The sequence below is a fragment of the Acinonyx jubatus genome, chromosome F2, assembly GCF_027475565.1.
Source record: "Acinonyx jubatus isolate Ajub_Pintada_27869175 chromosome F2, VMU_Ajub_asm_v1.0, whole genome shotgun sequence".
NCBI classification, from domain to species: domain Eukaryota; kingdom Metazoa; phylum Chordata; class Mammalia; order Carnivora; family Felidae; genus Acinonyx; species Acinonyx jubatus.
Genome location: NC_069394.1, coordinates 81,224,333 through 81,244,866, shown reverse-complemented (window position 1 = coordinate 81,244,866; position 20,534 = coordinate 81,224,333). Strand labels below are relative to the sequence as shown.

The window sequence follows — 20,534 nt, the reverse complement described above, 5'->3', positions numbered from 1 at the left end:
GCCACCCAGGCGCCCCTGCACACGCCTTTTAATAAATTATTTAAAAAAAAAATTTTTTTCCCCCTCCCTTCACAGAACATGCCTTAAAAAAAAAGATTTCCCGTTGTCTTTTTGCTCTACATTATGGTGACCGCCACAACTCGGTCTCCTAATGAACTTTAAGTTTTGCTTTGAATCCACGTATAATCTTAGGAAGACATCCAGACCACAGCAAGGCCCTGTACGCCCTTGGGCTAGGTGGCTAGAGCGTTTGCCGACGAGGGCGGAGCCTATGGTGACGTAGGCCGCGAAGCCGCGGGGCGGGGGGCGGGGCGGCGCGCTCCCGGAAGTGGCGCGTTACGTCGCTGTGCGTGCAGGCGGCTGCGTCGGGCTGCAGGAGAAGATGGCGGTCTCCACAGGTCGGTTCCCGGGCTGGGCTGCCTGCTTTCCCACTCCAACCCGGCTCTGCCCCTCCGCCTGCTGCTGGCGGCCGGGCACTGATCGTGTGGGAGAATCCAGAGTGCGCCTTCTCGGACACCGTGCTACCCGTGGAGCGAAGCCCGGGAGCTGGGAGGGTCCGGGCGGGTCGGGCGCCGGCGCCGAGGGCCCGGGGCGGCCGTCGGGGGTGGCGGGTCGTGCTTGCGCGTCGGCCGCGCGCCCGCGAGCTGGGGGCGGGGTGGCTCCGGCGCGGGCGTACACGCAGGGGCTAGCGGGTGCGGGTCAGATCGCTGAGCGGAGGGCAGTGTGGGAGGGAGGAGAGGAGGCCCAAGGTGGGCAGTGTCAACCTCGGGCGCACGGAAGGGTTTCGGGTAAGGGGCGTCCTGGATCGAGGGGGGTCCCGTTCTGTTGGACTTGCCTTTATATGGGTGGAGGAGGAGAGGACTAAGAAGAGGACTGTTGCTGTTTGTAATAAGGGAGAAATGATGATCATTCTTACCTGGCTGAATACGTGTTGTTATTTTTATTCACTTAAGGGCAAAAGTGTAGTGCAAGAAAAATAAAACCATAGAGCAAGAGAACGCCAATTTAAGAAGTGGTTTGTTTCTTAGACTGTTCAACTCCTCTCTTCGTACTGAGTACAGTGTTTGGTGTCCAACGAGCACAGACTTTGAAGTTAAATATTAATACTGAGATTTTCGAAACTTGACCATTTTACAATATGTTAAAATGAAAATGTTAAGTTTTACTACTTAACGTCTGATCTTTCATTTCTCCTAATTACAATTGAAACCAGGCTATAGAACAGTGTGATTTAATATTTCATGCCATCATTGCATAATAAAACAAAATTTTAAATGTATATGTGCTAAAAAGTGGAAGGTTGCAGTATATGTTATTGGAATTTGTGAGGTTATACCTTGGGATACATTCAATATACATTTTAATGGAAAGTTATGTCTTTTACGTCTAATCTTTAATGTGTATAGGTGTCATAGGTGATAGGATCTTTACCAGTTTTAGCGTTGGGGAGTATTTCGGCATACTTGAGGTATTAGCGAACTAGTAAAAACAAGGATTATTTTAAAAATGAGATTTTAGTGTTACAACTTTATTGTACTTGCTGTCGGAAATCCAGCGTGCTTGCGAATCGGGCCGTATCCCTCTTGTTGTGCTTGGTACTATGGGTTCTTGAAAATTTAGTAATAAAATGGTACATTTTAATTTGATAGTTTTCATTTTGTGGATTGCATTGTTTATTTAAACATGTTCCCCCCCCCCCAACATTATACATATGAGAGTGTGGAAATATTTTGAAAAGAACAAATATTAGTTGTTACTGGTGGCAGATACTTTTCGTTATCCACTTTTCAGTTATCTTTTACAGAAGTCGAATATAAGTTATAAAGATGTTGCTGATTGTTGGCACATTTCCTTATACTTTGGAAGCCTGTATTTTCTAGTTTATATTTCATCATCACAATTGTTATATTTTCATCCTGTTTTCAGATTTATGAAATATGATACTTTAGCATAACTAATAAGGATGTATTTTAGGCATTTGAGGTTTTTTCAATGAAATTTATTTTGAAACTATTGCTAAAAACTTGTCTTGATCAATTTCAGTATTCTGTTTATTCATTTTGTATGCCTTACATAATTCACAGTATTGTTGAACTGAGAGGAAGACGAGTGCAGAAGCAGCTTTGGACTTTTTAAATTATACTTTCTGTTAGCTGTACTTTTGTATTCTTTGTGGGGAAATAGTACCTGTATATTTGTGAAATAAATATAGCTTAAAATTTAAAATGAGATGAGCTAGGTCATGTAATGTACATGTTTTGGGGTGCTTGGCTGGCTCATTCTGAGGAGCATGGGATTCTTGATCTAGGGGTTGTGGGTTCGAGCCCAATTTTGGGCATAGAGATTATAAGAAAAAAATAAACTTTGAAAAAAAATCATTAAAGAATAATATACATGTTTTTTATTTAAGACAAAATAATCTTGATAAAAATAGTTATTTGCTAGGCTAAAAAGAAGAGATAGCTGACAAATATTTTTGATCCTTATTAAGGCATTATATTTTAATGTACATTATCTAAGTCATATACTTTTATCCTTCCTCTTACTAGAAGAAAAATTGGGGAGAAAAAATTCCAGCTAGCCTGAGATTTTTAAGCTGAAACATACTTTGCCATACCATTTGATCCTCTTTTATTTAAGAGGGGAGGGCGCAGAGGGGAAGAGAGAGATTCTTTCTTTTTAAGTTTTATTAAAAAATATTTTTTTTAAAGTTTATTTATTTATGAGAGATAGAGACAGCATGAGTGGGAGAGGGACAGAGAGAGAGGGAGATACAGAATCCTAAGGAGGCTCCAGGCTCTGAGCTGTCAGCACAGCTGACATGAGATCATGGCCTGAGCTGAAGTTGGACGCTTAACCGACTGAACCACCCAGGTGCCCTGGAAGAGAGAGAGAATCTTAAGCAGGCTCCATGCTCTGTGCAGAGCCCGATGGGGGCTCAATCCTGGGACCCTGGGATCATAACCTGAGCCAAAATCAAGAGTTGGACGCTCAACTGACTGATCCACCTAGGTGCCCTTGGTCTTCTTATTTTGCAGACGAGAAAAATGATGGCTAAAATATTACAAGATTTTATACAGTTGGTTAGTGATGGATTCAAGGTTAAAATTTGCGTTTTTGTTTTTATTTTGTTCTCAGTCTTGTGTTCTTTCTGTTATGAGGAACTGTGCAGTTTGAAATATTCCTCAATCATGAATCTTACTCCCTTTTAGGCTTGAGTGGCTTTCACACTTCTCTTTCTAGCAGAATCTTTGTTTCACACTTAGATGTTTCTTGTGGATGGAAGTTGGGCTGTGGTGGAGACCCACTGGCTAGCTCCCCCGTTTCCAAGAGGCAGAGTCACCTTTGGAGGTCAAGAGGATTTCACTGGACATGGCTTAAGAACCACTACTTTAAGGAATAGAAATTTATTAGTACATTTAGTACCTTTGATTCAAAAATTTAATTAGATCCCACTACTAATAAAAGAGTTACTGTTAGATGAAAAAGCGCGTGCCACACTTTCTTAAAAAATAAATTTAAAATTTTAGGATAATTTTAATTTTGCAGTAAAGTTGTGAAGATAGTACAGAGAAGATTGTACATGGGAGTACCTGATGTTCATTTTCTGTCTCAGGATCCCATCCAGGATACATTGTTAAATGAAAATTTAAAATTTCTTATCACTTAAAGAAGTTGTGGTTTATATATACAATGGAATACCACTTGGTAACGAGAAAGAATGAAATCCTGCCATTTGCAACAACGTGGATGGAACTGGAGGCTATTATGTTAAGTGAAATAAGTCACAGAAAGATAATGTTTTCGCTCATATGTGGAACTTGAGAAACTTAAGACCAATGGGAGAAGGGAAGGGGAAAAATAGTTTCAAACAGAGAGGGAGACAAACCCATAAGAGACTCTTAAATACAGAGAACAAACTGAGGGTTGATGGGGGCGTGGGAGAGGGGGAAATGGGTGATGGGCATTGAGGAGGGTACTTGTTGGGATGAGCACTGGGTGTTGTGTAAGTGATGAATCTTGGGAATCTGTCCCCGAAACCAAGAGCACACTGTATGTTGGCTAACTTGACAATAAATTATATTAAAAATATAAATAAAAAAGGAAAAAAAATAAAATTTTTCATCACTTGAGTTACACTAGTGGGGTTCTAATCTCTGAATGCAGATGATTGTAAAATATCTTTAAATAACGAGAGACTCAGAGAAGAACGGAATATTTTTGTCTTTGATAGTAGGTCTGTGTAAGCCATAAGGTTGAAAAACGAAACGATAAGTAGAACTTACTACCTTCTTCAGAAGTGGGCAGCATTGTGTATACTGGAACAAGAACTGGATTAGCAGTGCTTTAATTCCGCTGCTGCCTCTGACAGATTAGTGTGGCATGCTAGGCCTGCCACTGAATCTCTTAAACCTTGCTTTCCCCATCCCTTCTGTGAAAGGTTGGACCACATGATTTTGTTTTCCTTATCTTCAAGATGATATGCAGGCAGAACTTGGGAGTGGCATCAGAAGAGGTGTGCATGGTGTGTAAATCATAACATAGAACCTGGGAGCTGGACAATATAAGAGCCAAATTGTAGTAGTCTAGTACATTTCCCTCTTGAGACTTTAATAACTGGCTTGATAGATTTTTCTGTGTCTGTTAGCAACCTGGATCCTCTTGATACATGTTTGTTTTTGACAATATGATTAAATCGTACAGCTTTTCTGTACGTGCATTCATCCCTTTGCACAATACTGCAGGATGGTAAAAATGACCATGCAGACTGAGACTGTTCAAAGCAATCTTACTAAGAAAAACTGTTAGTCCGTGACCTTTGAAAATGTTTGCTTAGATATTAAAAACTCTTTGTGGTTATAAGTATTTAGGAAAATGAAAAAAAATAGTAAAACTAATATTTGTTCAGTACTGTAATTTAAAAACGAGACGTTAAGAACTGGAATGTTTTATTTGTAAAAAATTTGTCAAGAGTAGTTTGAACAATGCTTGACTTTCTTCTCATCGTACACTTACGATGTGGAGCAAGCATCTTTTCTGTGCTTTGATAATTGTCATACTCCTCAGTTTGAATCACTTCCAGTATTTTATCCTTTGTGCTTTCAATGTTGGAAATAATCTCAGATTTCCTTTATTGTGAAGCTTTTCACTTCCTGTGGAACATTGCCATCCTTTTCTTGTAACTGCCTTCCTCATTTACATCCATAAGCCCCCATTCACACAGTTTGAGTGTTTGCTCATCTAGAGTCTTCCCAACACTTCCAGTTGCGTGTTTTTTTTCTATAACTGCATTTACATTTGATTCACATTTCACATCAGTGTTACCAGTTTTTTCTTTGCTGCACTTTGATCTTTGTTGGCTAATTTCTTTTTCTGGCTATTTTTATAGAATGTCACATGGGTTTACTACCGGCACACTACTATGAGCTTTGCTGTCTGTCTGTATGTGACTCACAAATGTGCAGGGACCCATCACCAACTGACTTTGAAAGATGTGAAGCGATTGGCCACTGGTTAGGATGCTCACCTATTATTTCCATAGTGATTTGTGGACTGGGGAGCTTGCAACAGAATTTGTACTTAATGTGATTACTCATGGTTAGGGGACTGTGCTAACTGAAGCTTCATCCGTGATGTTGGGGGACTGGTAGTATTTAAACCATGCTGACTGAAAGCCATACAAATGGAAACTATGAAAAGGAAAGATTATCCTTAGTGGAAACATCCACTTGACCGATTACTTGGGGAGCTGTTTGACATAAAACTTCAAAGTGGATATGTGAGGCTTGTAGACTAGAATAAATGGAATAAAGTTCAGTGTTCAAAAGTTTATTTCAAGTGTATTTGACTTTTTTAAAAGGAATGAATGTTTTATATAAATAAATTTTTTCTATGTTTTATATTAGAGAGAGAGAGAGAGAGACAGAGCATGAGTGGGGGAGGGGCAGAGAGAGGGAGACACAGAATCCGAAGCAGGCTCCAGGGTCCAAGCTGTCAGCACAGAGCCCATTGCGGAGCTCTAACTCATGAACAGCGAGATCATAACCTGAGCCAAAGTCGGACGTTTAACCGACTGAGCCACCCAGGCGCCCCAAGATGTTTTTATAAATAAATCTTTGAGATAATATGGTAAGACAGTCCTACAGTTGTAGGACTGGGTTTGGGAGTGATTTATTCTTTACAAAGTCGTAGTTGATTTGTATAAAAGCAAATGTTATATTCAGTTTAAGTTAGAACTCAGCAAAGTTTCGGATCACAGGAGAGAAAGCCTGTGTAGGTCTTTACATATGTTGAAATAATAATTGTAATGGAAAGCACATTATGGATCATCTAGGCTTCACTTTATAGATGAGCTATGGAAATTTAGATAGGAAATGACTTTCTCAAGATTACTTAGCTAGATGTTGAGTCCAGAGGTAGTTTCTTGATTTCAGGTTCTTTGATAACTGGTTCTGTATTGCACTGTATAAACGTTGTTTGCTTTCATTTTGTGGGAACCTAACAATGTGATTTCATAAATAAATACCATTAGGATGAAGAGAAGACAGTTGATAGGGTCTAATGACATTGTAAGTATTTAACACTACATGTTTTAAGATGTAAATGATTGCGTTGAAAGAATAACAAAAAATTTAAGAACACTGATATGTGTGTTTTTTAAATGTTTATTTTTGAGAGAGTGTGAGCATGAGAGGAGTGGGGCAGGGACAGAGAGAGGACAGAGATTCTGAAGTAGACTGTGTGCTGACAGCAGAGAGGCAATGCAGGGCTTCAACTCTTGAACCTTTAAGATCATGACCTGGGCCAAAGTCATATGCTTAACCAACTGAGCCACCAAGGCGCCTCAAGAAAATTGATATTAATAGCTAAATCTCATTATACGTTTACACAGATTTTTTTGTGAGCACAAATTTGGTGTTGCAGGCAAATGATTCTTAATGATTCTTTTATTGATTAATGATTCCCTTAATGATTCTTTTATTTTTTTCCCCCCTTCTCCCATGGTCTTCTCTTAAGTTTCTCAAGATCCACATAGGAGTGAAAACATGGTCTCTGTCTTTCTCTGACTGGACTTATTTCAGTTGGGATAATACCTTCTAGTTCCATCCACGTTGCTGCAAATGGCATGATTTCATTTTTCTCGTTGCCAAGTAGTATTCAATTGTATATATAAACCACATCTTCTTTATCTGTTGTTCAGTTGATGAGCTTTAAGGCTCCTTCCTAATTTGGCTATTGTTGAAAGTGCTGCTATAAACATTGGGGTACAAGTGCCCCTATGCATCCTGTATCTCTTGGATAAATTCCTAGCAGTGCTATTGCTAGGTCATAGGGTAGATCTAGTTTTAATTTTTTGAGGAACCACCACACTTTTCCAGAGTGGCCGCACCAGTTTGCATTCCCACCAACAGTGCAAGAGGGTTCCTGTTTCTCCACATCCTTGCCAGCATCTGTTGTTTCCTGATTAGTTCATTTTAGCCAGCCTGACTGGTGTGAGGTTGTATCTCAGTGTGGTTTTGATTTGTATTTCCCTCATGATGAGTGACGTTGAGCATCTTTTCATGTGTCTGTTGGCCGTCTGCATGTCTTCTTTAGAAAAGTGTCTATTCATGTCTTCTGCCCATTTCTTCACTGGATTATTTGTTTTTTGGGTGTAGAGTTTGGTAAGTTCTTTATAGATTTTGGATACTAACCCTTTATCTGATATGTCATTTGCAAATATCTTCTCCCATTCCGTTGGTTGCCTTTTAGTTTTGGTGATTGTTTCCTTTGCAGTGTAGAAGCTTTTTATCTTGATGAGGTCCCAATAGTTGATTTTTGCTTTTAATTCCCTTACCTTTGGAGATGTGTTGAGCAAGAAATTGCTGCAATTGAGGTCAAAGAGGTTGTTGCCTGTTTTCTCCTCTAGGGATTTGATGGTTTCCTGTCTCACGTTTAGGTCTTTCATCCATTTTGAGTTTATTTTTGTGAATGGTGTAAGAAAGTGGTCTAAATTCATTCTTCTGCAGGTTGATGGCCAGTTCTCCCAGTACCATTTGTTAAAGAGACTGTCTTTTTTCCATTGGCTACCCTTTCCTGCTTTGTCAAAGATTAGGTGGCCATACATTTGTGGGTCCAATTCTGGAGTCTCTATTCTATTCCATTGGCCTATGTGTCTGTTTTTGTGGCAGTACCATACTGTCTTGATGATTGTAGCTTCGTAGTAGAGGCTAAACTCTGGGATTGTGATGCTTCCCGCTTTGGTTTTCTTTTCCAATAGTACTTTTTCTTTTTCAGTAGTACCCCAATAATTAATTTGGGGTCTTTTGTGGTTCCATGCAAATTTTAGGATTGTTTGTTCTAGCTCTGAGTAGAATGCTGGTGCAATTTTGATTGGGATTGCACTGAATGTGTAGATTGCTTTGGGTAGTATTGACATTTTAATGATATTTATTCTTCCAATCCACGAATATAAAATGTTTTTCCATTTCTTTGTGTCTTCTTCAATTTCCTTCATACATTTTCTGTAGTTTTCAGCATATAGATCTTTTACATCTTTGGTTAGGTTTATTCCTTGGTATTTTATGGTTCTTGGTGCAATTGTAAATGGGATCACTTTGTTGATTTTTCTTTCTATTGCTTCATTATTAGTGTATAAGAATGCAGCTGATTTCTGTACATTGACTTTGTATGCTGCAACTTTGCTGAATTCATGTATCAGTTTTAGCAGCCTTCTGATGGAGTTGTTTGGGTTTTCCACGTAGAGTATCATGTCTTCTGTGAAAAATGAAAGCTTGACTTCATCTTTGCCAATTTTGATGCCTTTGATTTCCTTTTGTTGTCTGATTGCTGATGCTAGGACTTCTGACACTATGTTAAACAGTAGCGGTGAGAGTGGACATCCCTGTTGTATTCCTGATCTCAGGGGGAAAGCTCTCAGTTTTTTCCCATTGAAGATGACGGCAGCTCTGGGCTTTCTGTATATGGCTTTTATGATTTTTAGGTGTGTTTCTTCTATTCCAGCTTTCTTGAGGGTTTTTATTAAGAAAGGATGCTGTCTTTCTCAAATGCTTTTTCTGCATCTATTGACAGGGTCATGTGGTTCTTATCCTTTCTTTTATTAATGTGATGTATCACATTGACTGATTTGTGAATATTGAACCAGCCCTGCAGCCCAGGAATGAATCCCACTTGATCATGGTGAATAATTCATTTTATATGCTGTTGAATTATATATATTGGGATGTTGGCCTGTAATTCCCCTTTTTTGTGGGGTCTCTGTCTGGTTTGGGAATCAAGGTAATGCTGGCTTCATAGAATGATTCTGGAAGTTTTCCTTCTGTTTCTGTTTTTTGGAACGGCTTGAGAAGGATAGGTATTAATTCTGCTTTAAACATCTGGTAGAATTCCCCTGGAAAGCCATCTGGCCCAGGAGTCTTATTTGTTGGGAGATTTTTGATTACTGATTAAATTTCTTTACTAGTTATGGGTCTGTTCAAATTTTCTATTTCTTCCCGTTTGAGTTTCAGTAGTGTGTGGGTGTCTTAAGAATTTGTCCATTTCTTCCAAGTTGCCCTGTTTGGCATGCAGTTTTTCATAGTAGTCTCTGATAATTGTTTGTATCTCTGAGGGATTGGTTGTAATAAGTCCATTTTCATTTGTGATTTTATCTATTTGGGTCCTCTCTCTCTCTCTTTTTTAATGTTTATTTTTGAGAGAGAGATGGAGTGCAGGCAGGGGAGGGGCAGGGAGAGAAGGAGACACAGAATGCCAAACAGGCTCCAGACTCCGAGCTGTCAGCACAGAGCCCAATGGGGGGCTTAAACCCATGAACCGCGAGATCATGACCTGAGCCAGAGTCATGGCTCAGACGCTTAACCGACTGAACCACCCAGGTACCCTGGTCCTCTCTCTTTTCTTTTTGGGAAGTCTGGCTAGGGGCTTATCATTTTTTTTTTCAGAAAACCAGCTCTAAGTTTCATCAATCTGTTCTGTTTTTTTTGGATTCTATATTGTTTATTTCTGCTCTGATCTTTAATATTTCTCGTCTTCCTCCGGTCTTGGGGTTCCTTTGTTGTTCTGCTTCTTGTTAGGTGTAGTGTTAGATTTTGTATTTGGGATATTTCTTGTTTCTTAAGATAGGCCTGGATTGCAATGTATTTTCCCCTTAGGACTGCCTTTGCTGCATCCCAAAGGGTTTGGACTGTCATGTTTTCATATTCATTTGTTTCCATATATTTTTTAATTTTTTCAATTGCCTGGTTGACCCATTCATTCTTTAGTAGGATGTTCTTTAACCTCCATGCATTTGGAGGTTTTCCAAACTTTTTCCTGTGGTTGATTTCAAGTTTCATAGCATTGTGATCTGAGAGTGTGCATGGTATGATCTCAATTCTTGTATATTTATTGAGGGCTGTTTTGTGACCCAGTATGTGATCTATCTTGGAGAATGGTCCACACGCACTCGAGAAGAATGTGTACTCTGCTTTAAGATGAAAAGTTCTGAATATATCTGTCAAGTCTATTTGGTCCAGTGTACCCTTCAGGGCCATTGTTTCTTTTTTGAATTTTCTGTCTAGATGCTCTGTCCATTGTTGTAAGTGGAGTATTAAAGTCCCCTGCAATTACCACATTCTTACCAATAAGATTGCTTACATTTGTGAGTAGTTGTTTTATACATTTGGGTGCTTCCGAATTCATTGCATAGACATTTAAAATTGTTAGCTCTTCTTGATAGATAGACCCCATAATTATTATCTTATGCCCTTCTTCATCTCTTGTTATGGCATTTAGTTTAAAATCTAGTTTGTCTGATATAAGTATGGCTACTCCAGTTTTCTTTTGACTTCCAGTAGCATGATAGATCTCCATCCCCTCACTTGCAATCTGAAGGTGTCTTCAGGTCTAAAATGGGTCTCTGGTAGACAGCAAATAGATGGGTCTTGTTTTTTTTATCCATTCTGATACCCTATGTCTTTTGATTGGAGCATTTAGTCCATTTACATTCAGTGTTATTATTGAAAGATAGGGATTTGGAGTTGTTGTGTTATCTGTAGCTTTCATCCCTGTAGTGAGGTCCCTGGTCCTTTGTGGTCTTTGCAACATTCCACTCACAGAGTCCCCCTTAGGATCTCTTGTAGGGCTGGTTTAGTGGTGGTGAACTCCTTCAGTTTTGTTTGGGAAAACCTTTATCTCTCTGTCTATTCTGAATGACAGGCTTGCTGGATAAAGGATTCTTGGCTGCATATTTTTCCTACTTAGTACATTGAAAATTTCCTGCCACTCCTTTCTGGCCTGCCAAGTTTCAGTAGATAGGTCTGCTACTACCTTTATGTGTCTGTCCTTGTAGGTTAAGGCCCATTTGTCCCTAGCTGCTTTCAGAATTCTCTGTTTGTGTTTTGCCAGTTTCACTGTGATGTGTCATGCAGAAGATCAATTCCTGTTATGCCTGAAGGGAGTTCTCTGTGCCTCCTGGATTTCAATGTCTGTTTCCTTCTCCAGATTGGGGAAGTTCTCAGCTGTCATTTCTTTAAGTACACCTTTTGCCCCTTTTTCTCTCTCGTCTTCTGGAACTCGTATGATACAGACATTATTACGTTTCATTGAATCCCTTAGTTCTCTTAATTCTCCCTTCGTGGTCCAGAAGTTTTTTATCTCTTTTTCTCAGCTTCATATTTTTCCATAGTTTTATCTTCCATATCACTTATTTTCCCCTCTGCCTTTTCACTCCTCGCTGTCACTGCCTCTAGTTCACTTTGCACCTCATTTACAGCATTTTTTTATTCATCATGACTATTTTTTAGTTTCTTGATCTCTGCAGCAGTGGATTCTCTGCTGTCTTGTATGCTTTTTTCAAGCCCAGTGATTAATCTTATGACTAGTATTCTAAATTGTTGTTCAGTTATATTGTTTATATCCATTTTGGTCATTCTTTAGCTGTCATTTCTTCCTGGAATTTCTTTTGAGGAGAATTCTTCCGTTTTGTCATTTTGGCTAGTTTTCTGTCCCTTATGTGTTTTAAAAGCTTGTTGCATGTCCTGCTCCTGCAAACACTACTATGTTAAAGAGGGGTCGTAACACTGTCCAGGGCCTGGCCCTTCAGGGGCTGTTTTTTAGAGTGTGTTACTTGCTCTCTGTTGTTTTGACTCTGGCTGCTTTATCTCCCTACTCGGAGTGATGGTTTGGACCCTCCACCAGGTGTGCTTTGAGTTGTTCGTGGACGTAGTCCTGGAAAAGAAAACAAACAAAACAGAAAAAAACCCAAAACACCAGCTATAGCAGAACAACAGGGTGAGGCTGTTCGTGATAGAAGAGGACTTATCCCTTACAAAGAGAGACATGAGGGGCAGGGAAAAAGAAAGGAAAACAAAATTGACCAGGCAGAGAATCTAAACGGCTTAATGCAGAGAGAGAGAAAGGCGGGGGAGGGAGAGGGGAAATAAAGAAGGAGGTGTAGAACAGGCGTAAAGTGATAGATTGAAGGTGTCTGCTCAAACAAACCAACAACCAGAATAACCAGACTAGAGAAGGGAAGAAATAAGAAGGAGAAAAGGAAGGAAATATATATATATATATAATATTAATTGTCCAATAATCAAATGAATAAATGTAAAACCACTGGGTGCCTTGGAAGCGGTGGCAGTGCTGGTTTGGAGGAGGGGCTGTCTGATTCGTCAGCGTCAATATAGCTCCAGGAGAACCACAGTTAGCCTAGCACACGCGGAGGGGCGTGGTTTGGTATGGCGGGTCCCGCTGTCCCTTCCCTGAGGCCCCAGCTTGGTGATGGGGGGAAAAAATGGCGACTCCTCCACGGACTGGGTGTCCCACACCACTCTGTTCAGGCCATCGTCGCAGTGCCGCGGGCTCCGTCCAGGCGGTTTGTCCCGCTCGGACTCCCGTGCCTCCCTGGTGCTCGGCTGGGATTCACATCCTGATGTCTTCAAGGAGCCCGCTCCCTGCGCCCGGCTTTTGGCCCGATACATGGCCTGATACATGGCTTCTGGCTGGCGGTCGCAGGCAGAGCTGCTTGCCTTTAAACGGCTAAGCCCCTTCTTCCCACGGCACTCCAGGGCAGGGGACTGCTCTCTTCCACCGCGGACTGGGCCTCTGAACTAGTTCCCGAGCCCCGGGCTGGCCCCCCTTCTCCCCAGGTGCACGAACAGGGCGGCCGGCCCCAGTCCGGAGGAGGCCCCGCAGTCAGGGGTTGGGTCTTCGTCGCCGGGTCGGTGGTTTTTCTCTCCCCCAGATACAGTCCTGTGCTTCCCCAGCCTCCGTTCCTCTTGTCTCTCTGCAGAAGGGGATCGCGCCCCTCCGTGCCTGTGCGATTTGGTTAATCTTGCAGTTCGCACTCGCCTGCCTATGGCCTGCCAGTCTGTCCCCGTGGGCCCCCAGAGACGTCTTTGTCACTCTGGAGCCCGGACTCTTGGAATTCAAAGTCCTTTGGCCTCAACACTGCTGTGTTTGAGGGACGAGGGCACTTCGGGTCCCCCTGCTGCTCCGCCTTGTTGGATCTCCACTTCTTAGTTTATTCTAAAGAAAATGTCCTTTCCTACTTCTGGAATAAACATTGTTAGCTGCTTTCCTGGAGAATATTAAGTAACTAATATATTCTCCCTTGGTTTACCTATCTTACTGAGCTATCTATAGTGTATCTGAGCAAAGACTTCTCTAATAACTCACTGCATTGTATTTGAATCTTGAATGTATCTGCTTTCATGGTTGTCTTCACTGACAGAGTCTGTATTCCAGAAGTTTTTCCACCTGTATTTGAAGGTATAGTAGAGATGCTTCAGATGTATAATATTTGATTTGAAATTTTTTCAGATGTTTTTATTTACCATGTTTCATCACTTCTAAGACACATTTTAATGTCCGAAATGGATATATGTCATATAGTTTAATGGTAGTATTTTTTACTTAAAGAAAAATTATTTATCAGGACACCTGGGTAGTTCAGTCAGTGAAGCGTCAGACTCTTGATTCGGCTCAGGTCATGATCTCACGGTTTGTGAGATCACACTCCTTGTCGGGCTCTGCGCTGACAGCATGGAGCCTACTTGGGAATCTTCCTCTCCCTCTCTCTCTGTCCCTTCCCTGTTTGCCTGCCCCCTTTCTCTGAAAGTGAAGAAATAAACTTTTAAGAAAAATTTATTTTTTGAGAGAGAGGGTGAGTACAAGTGGGAGAGGAGCAGAGGGAAAGGGAGAGAGGTTTTTTTTTTTTTAAGTTTCATTTATTTGTTTTGAGAGAGAGAGGCATGATCTCACAACTGAAATCACGATTGTGAAATCAAGAGTCACACATTTAACCACCTGAGCCATCCAGTCTCACCTTTAGTTTCTTAATAATGGTTCATCATATAGTTTATGCTATCTTAGGTTTGATGAAAGAAAATATTTAAAGTCTATTATAAAACATTTAGTGAGGTGAATATATACCAGATTTTAAAGTACAAGGTTCTACAAATATGTTAACATGTGTTCTCATTTCTTTAAAAAAAAATTAAAAAAAAATTTTTAAAATGTGTATTTATATTAGAGAGAGAGAGCAAGAGCACACGAGCAGGGGAAGAGCAGAGAGGAAGATACAGAATCTGAAGCTCGACCCAGGCTCTGAGCTGTCAGCACACAGGCTGATGCAGGCCTCCAACTCACAAACCATGAGATCATGACCTGAGCTGAAGTCTGATGTTTACCAACTGAGCCACCAAGGTGCCCTGAAAGGAATTTTTTTTAATGTTTATTTATTGAAAAAGTTTTTTTTAAATGTTTATTTTCTTTTTGAGACAGAGACACAGAGCATGAGAAGGGGAGGGGCGGAGAGAGAGGGAGACACAGAATCTGAAGCAGGCCCTAGGCCCTGAACTGTCAACATAGAGCCTGACGCAAGAGCTCGAACTCATGGACTGCAAGATCATGACCTGAGCCGAAGTCAGACACTGAATCAGCTGAGCCATCGAGGCGCCCCAATATGTTCTCATTTCTTAATTGAATATTGAGAAATTGTTATAAATTTAAACTTAAGTATATTCTAGTGAAGTAATTTTTTAAAATTAAATTTATTATTTTTTTAAATTTATATCCACATTAGCATATAGTGCAACAATGATTTCACGAGTAGATTCCTTAATGCCCCTTACCCATTTAGCCCATCTTGCTTCCCACAGTCCCTCCAGTAACCCTCTGTTTGTTCTCCATATTTAAGAGTCTTTTGTTTTGTCCCCCTCCCTGTTTTTATAATATTTTTGTTTCCCTTCCCTTATGTTCATCTGTTTTGTATCTTAAAGTCCTTATATGAGTGAAGTCATATGATATTTGTCTTTCTCTGACTGACAAATTTCGCTTAGCATAATACCCTCCGTCCAGGTAGTTGCAAATGGCAAGATTTCATTCTTTTTGACTGCTGAGTAATACGCCATTGTATATATATACACCACTTCTTCTTTAGCCATTTATCCATTGATGGGAATTTGGGCTCTTTCCATACGTTGGCTATTGTTGATAGTGCTACAGTAAACATTGGGATGCATGTGTTCCTTTGAAACAGCATACCTGTATCCCTTGGATAAATACCTAATAATGCAATTGCTGTGTCGTAGGGTAGGTAGTTCTATTTTTAATTTTTTGAGGAACCTCCGTACTGTTTTCCAGAGTGGCCGCACCAGTTTGCATTTCCCACCAGGAGTGCAAGAGATCCTCTTTCTCCGCATCCTCCTTGCCAGCATCTGTTGCCTGACTTGTTAATGTTAGCCATTCTGACAGGTGTGAGGTGGTGTCTCAGTGTGGTTTTGATTTGTATTTCTCTGATGATGAATGATGTGGAGCATTTTTTCATGTGTCGGTTGGCCATCTGGATGTCTTCTTTGGAGAAGTGTCTCTTCATGTCTTTCACCCATTTCTTCACTGGATTATTTGTTTTTTGGGTGTTGAGTTTGATAAGTTCTTTATAGATTTTGGAAAGTTACTCTTTATCTGATGTGTCATTTGCATATATCTTCTCCTATTCCATTGGTTGCCTTTTAGTTTTGCTGATTGTTTTCTTTGCTGTGCAGAAGTTTTTATTTTGATGAGGTCCTCATAGTTCATTTTTACTTTTGTTTCCCTTGCCTCCGGAGATGTGTTGAGGAAGAAGTTGCTGCAGCCAAGGTCAGAGAGGTTTTTGCCTGCTTTCTCCTCGAGGATTTTGATGGCTTCCTGTCTTATCTTACGTTTAGGTCTTTCATCCATTTTGAGTTTATTTTTGTGTATGGTGTAAGAAAGTGGTCCAGGTTCATTTTTCTGCATGTCACTGACCAGTTTTCCCAGCACCACTTGCTGAAGAGACTGTCTTTATTCCACTGGATATTCTTTCCTGCTTTGTCAAAGATTAGTTGGCCATACGTTTGTGGGTCCATTTCTGGGTTCTGTATTCTTTTCCATTGATCTGTTCTTGTGCCAGTACCATACTGTCTTGATAATTACAGCTTTGTAATACAGCTTGAAGTCCAGAATTGTGATGCCTCCTGCTTTGGTTTTCTTTTTCAAGATTGCTTTGGCTATTCAGGGTCTTTTCTGGTTCCATACAAATTTTAGGATTGTTTGTTCTAGCTCTGTGAAGAATGCTGGTGTTATTTTGATAGATATTGCATTGAATATGTAGATTGTTTTGGGTAGTATTGACATTTTAATATTTGTTCTTCCTATCCAGGAGCATGGAATATTTTTCCTTTTTTTGTGTCTTCAATTTCTTTCATAAGCTTTCTATAGTTTTCAGTGTATAGATTTTTCACCTCTTTGGTTAGATTTATTCCTACGTATTTTATGGTTTTGGTACAATTGTAAATGGGATCGAATCCTTGATTTCCCTTTCTGTTGCTTCTTTTTTTTTTTTTTTTTTAAATTAAAAACAATTTTTTTTAATGTTTTATTTATTTTTGAGAGAGAGACAGAGTACGAGCGGGGGAGAGACAGAGAGAGCAGGAGACAGAATCCACAAAGCAGGCTCCAGGCTCTGAGCTGTCAGCACAGAGCCCGACGCAGGGCTTGAACTCACAAACTGTGAGATCATGACCTGAGCCAAAGTCGGATGCTTAACCGACTGAGCCACCCAGGCGCCCCTCCGTTGCTTCATTTTTGATGTATAGGAATGCCATCGATTTCTGTGCATTGATTTTATATCCTGCGACGTTGCTGAATTCATGAATTGGTTCTAGTAGTTTTTTTGGTGGAATCTTTTGGGTTTTCCATATAGAGTATCATGTCATCTGTGAAGAGTGAAAGTTTGACCTCTTCCTGGCTGATTTGGATGTCTTTTATTCCTTTGTGTCGTCTGAGGCTAATACTTTGGATACTATGTTGAATAACAGTGGCGAGAGTGGACATCCCCATCTTGTTCCTGACCTTAGGGGGAAAGCTTTCAGTTTTTCCCCATTGAGGATGATATTAGCACTGGGTCCTTCATATGGCTTTTCTGATCTCGAGGTATGATCCTTCTCTCCGTACTTTCTTAAGGGTATTTTTTTTTTTTTTTCAAGAAAGGATGCTGTATTTTGTCAAATGCTTTCTCTGCATCTATTGAGAAGATCTTGTGGTTCTTGTCCTTTCTTTTATTGATGTGATGTATCACATTGATTGTTTTGCGGATATTGAACCAGCCCTGGATATCAGGTATAAATCCCAGTTGCTTGTGGTGAGTAATTTTTTTTAATGTATTGGTGGATACCATTGGCTAATATCTTGTTGAGGATTTTTACGTCCATGTTCATCAGGGAAATTGCTCTGTAGTTCTCCTTTTTAGTGGGGTCTTTGTCTGGTTTTGGAATCAAGCTCATGCTGCCTTCATAGAAAGAATTTGGAAGTTTTCTTTCCATTTCTATTTTTTGGAACAGCTTCAAGTGAATAGGTGTTAACTCTTCCTTAAATGTTTGGTAGAATTCGCCTGGAACACCATCTGGCTTTGACTCTTGTTTTTTGGGTCATTTTTGATTACTGATTTGAATTTTTTACTGGTTGTGGGTCTCTTCAAATTTTCTATTTCTTTCTTAGTTTTGGTAGTTTATATGTTTCTAGGAATTTGTCCGTATCTTCCAGACTGCCCATTTTATTGGCGTATAATTGCTCACAATATTCTCTTACTGATTTTATTTCTGCTCTGTTGGTTGTGATCTCTCCTTTTTCATTCTTGATTTTATTTATTTGGGTCCTTTCATTTTTCTTTTTGATCAGACTCACTTGGAGTTTATCAGTTTTGTTAATTCTTGAAAGAACCAGCTTCTGGTTTCAGTGATCTATTCTACAGTTTTTTTGGTTTCAATAGCATTGCTTTCTGCTCTAATCTTTATTATTTCCTGTCTTCTGCTGGTTTTGGGTTTCATTTGCTGTTCTTCCAGATCTTTAAGGTGTAAGGTTAGGTTGTGTATCTGAGACTTTTGTTTCTTCTTTAGGAAGGGCTGGATTGCTATATACTTATCTCTTATGACCGCCTTTCCTGTGTCCCAGAGGTTTTGGGCTGTGGTGTTATTATTTTCATTGGCTTCCATGTGCTTTTTTTTTTTTTTTTAATGTTTGTTTATTTTTGACAGAGGCAGAGCATGAGTGGGGGAGGGGCAACCAGAGAGGGGGACACAGAATCCGATGCAGGCTCCACGCCCTGAGCTGTCCCAGCACAGAGCCCGACACGGGGCTTGAACTCACAGACTGCGAGATCATGACCTGAGCCGAAGTCAGAAGCTCAACAGACTGAGCCACCCAGGCGACCCCCATGTGCTTTTTAATTTCCTCTTTAACTTCTTGGTTAGCCCAATCATTCTTTAGTAAGATGGTCTTTAGTCTCCAAATATTTGTTATCTTTCCAAATTTTTTCTTGTAGTTGATTTTGAGTTTCTTAGTGTTGTGGTCTGAAAATATGCATGGTGTGATCTTGATCTTTTGTACTTGTTGAGGGTTGATTTGTGTACCAGTATATGATCTTTTCTGGAGAATGTTCCATGTGCACTTGAGAAGAATGTGTATTCCATTGCTTTAGGGTGAAATGTTCTGTATATATCTGTTAAGTCCATCTGGTCCGTGTGTCATTCAAAGCCATTGTTTCCTTGTTGATTTTCTGTTCAGATGATCTGTCCATTGTTGTAAATGGGGTATTAGGTCCCCTACTATTATGGTATTATTATCAATGGGTTTCTTTGTGTTTGTGATTAATTGATTTATAATTATTTGTGTGCTTTCACATTTGGAGCATAAATGTTTACAATTGTTGGGTCTTCTTGGTGGATAGACCTCTTAATTATGATGTAATGCCCTTCTTCATCTCTTTATTTTTAAGAGTGATAGAAGCTACTCTAGCTTTCTTTTGTCGACCATTAGCATGATAGATGGTTCTTGATCCCCTTACTTTCAATCTTAAGGTGTCTTTTGGTCTAAAATGGGTCTCTCGTAAGCAGCATATAGATGGATCTTACTTTACTATCCATTGTGTTATTATCCATTGTTTTGATTGGAGCATTTTGTCCATTGACGTTTAGAGTGAGTACCTAAAGATACGAGTTTTTGCCATTATGTTTCTTGTAGAGTTGGAGTTTCTGGTGGTGTTCTGTTTCTTTCTGGTCTTTGTTTCTTTTGGTCTCTTTCTGTCTCTCTCTTTTTTTCCCCATCTTTTCTCCCCTCAGAGAATCTCCTTTAAAATTTCTTGCAGGGCTGGTTTAATGGTCACCAATTGCTTTAACTTTTGTTTGTCTGGGAGACTTTTAATTTCTCCTTCTATTTTGAATGACAGCCTTGCTAGATAAAAAATTCTTGGCTGCATATTTTTCCGATTCAGCACATTTGATATAACCTGCTACTCCTTTCTGGCCTGCCAAGTTTCTTTGGATAGGTCTGCTGCAAACCTGATCTGTCTTCCCTTGTAGGTTAAGGACTGTTTTTCCCTTGTTGCTTTCATGATTCTTTCCTTACCTGAGTATTTTGTGAATTTGACTGTGATATACCTTGCTGATGGTTGGTTTTTGTTGAATCTAATGGGAGTCCTCTGTGCTTCCTGGATTTTCATGTCTGTGTCTTTTCCTGGGTTAGGAAAGTTTTCTGCTATGATTTGCTCACATAACCCTTCTAACCCTTTTTCTCTCTCTTCATCTTCTGGGACCCCTATGATTCTGATGTTCCTTTTTACTGAGCCACTGATTTCTCTAATTCTTTTTTTCTTTAAAATTTTTTTTTAATCTTTATTTTTGAGAGAGAGAGAGAGAGCGAGTGGGAGAGGAACAGAGAGAGAGGAGCACACAGAATCCGAAGCAGGCTCCAGGCTCCTAGCCGTCAGCACAGAGCCCGACATGGGGCTCAAACTTACGAACCATGAGATCATGACCTGAGCCAACTGACTGAGCCACCCTGGCACCCCTGATTTCTCTAATTCTTAAATTATGCTCTTTTGCCTTAGTCTCCCTCTTTTTTTCTGCTTCAGTATTCTCCATAAGTTTGTCTTCCATATCGCTGATTCAGTGCTCTGCCACATCCATCCTTGCTGCCGTGGCATCCATTTGAGATTGCAGCTAAGTTATATCAGTTTTTATTTCATCTTGACTAGC

The 20,534-nt window shown here is 40.1% G+C and overlaps 1 protein-coding gene across 2 annotated transcripts in view; it reads left to right on the top strand.

The window, feature by feature from the left end:
* Positions 1-261: 261 nt before the first annotated feature.
* Positions 262-20,534, top strand: part of UBE2V2 (ubiquitin conjugating enzyme E2 V2) — a 61,935-nt gene continuing 41,662 nt past the window's right edge. For both annotated transcript variants that reach the window (XM_053208691.1, XM_027042812.2), the window contains exon 1: positions 262-398. In XM_053208691.1, coding sequence (XP_053064666.1) covers positions 383-398 — 16 coding nt within the window. In that variant the 5' untranslated portion in view covers positions 262-382. The remainder of the gene's footprint in view (positions 399-20,534) is intronic.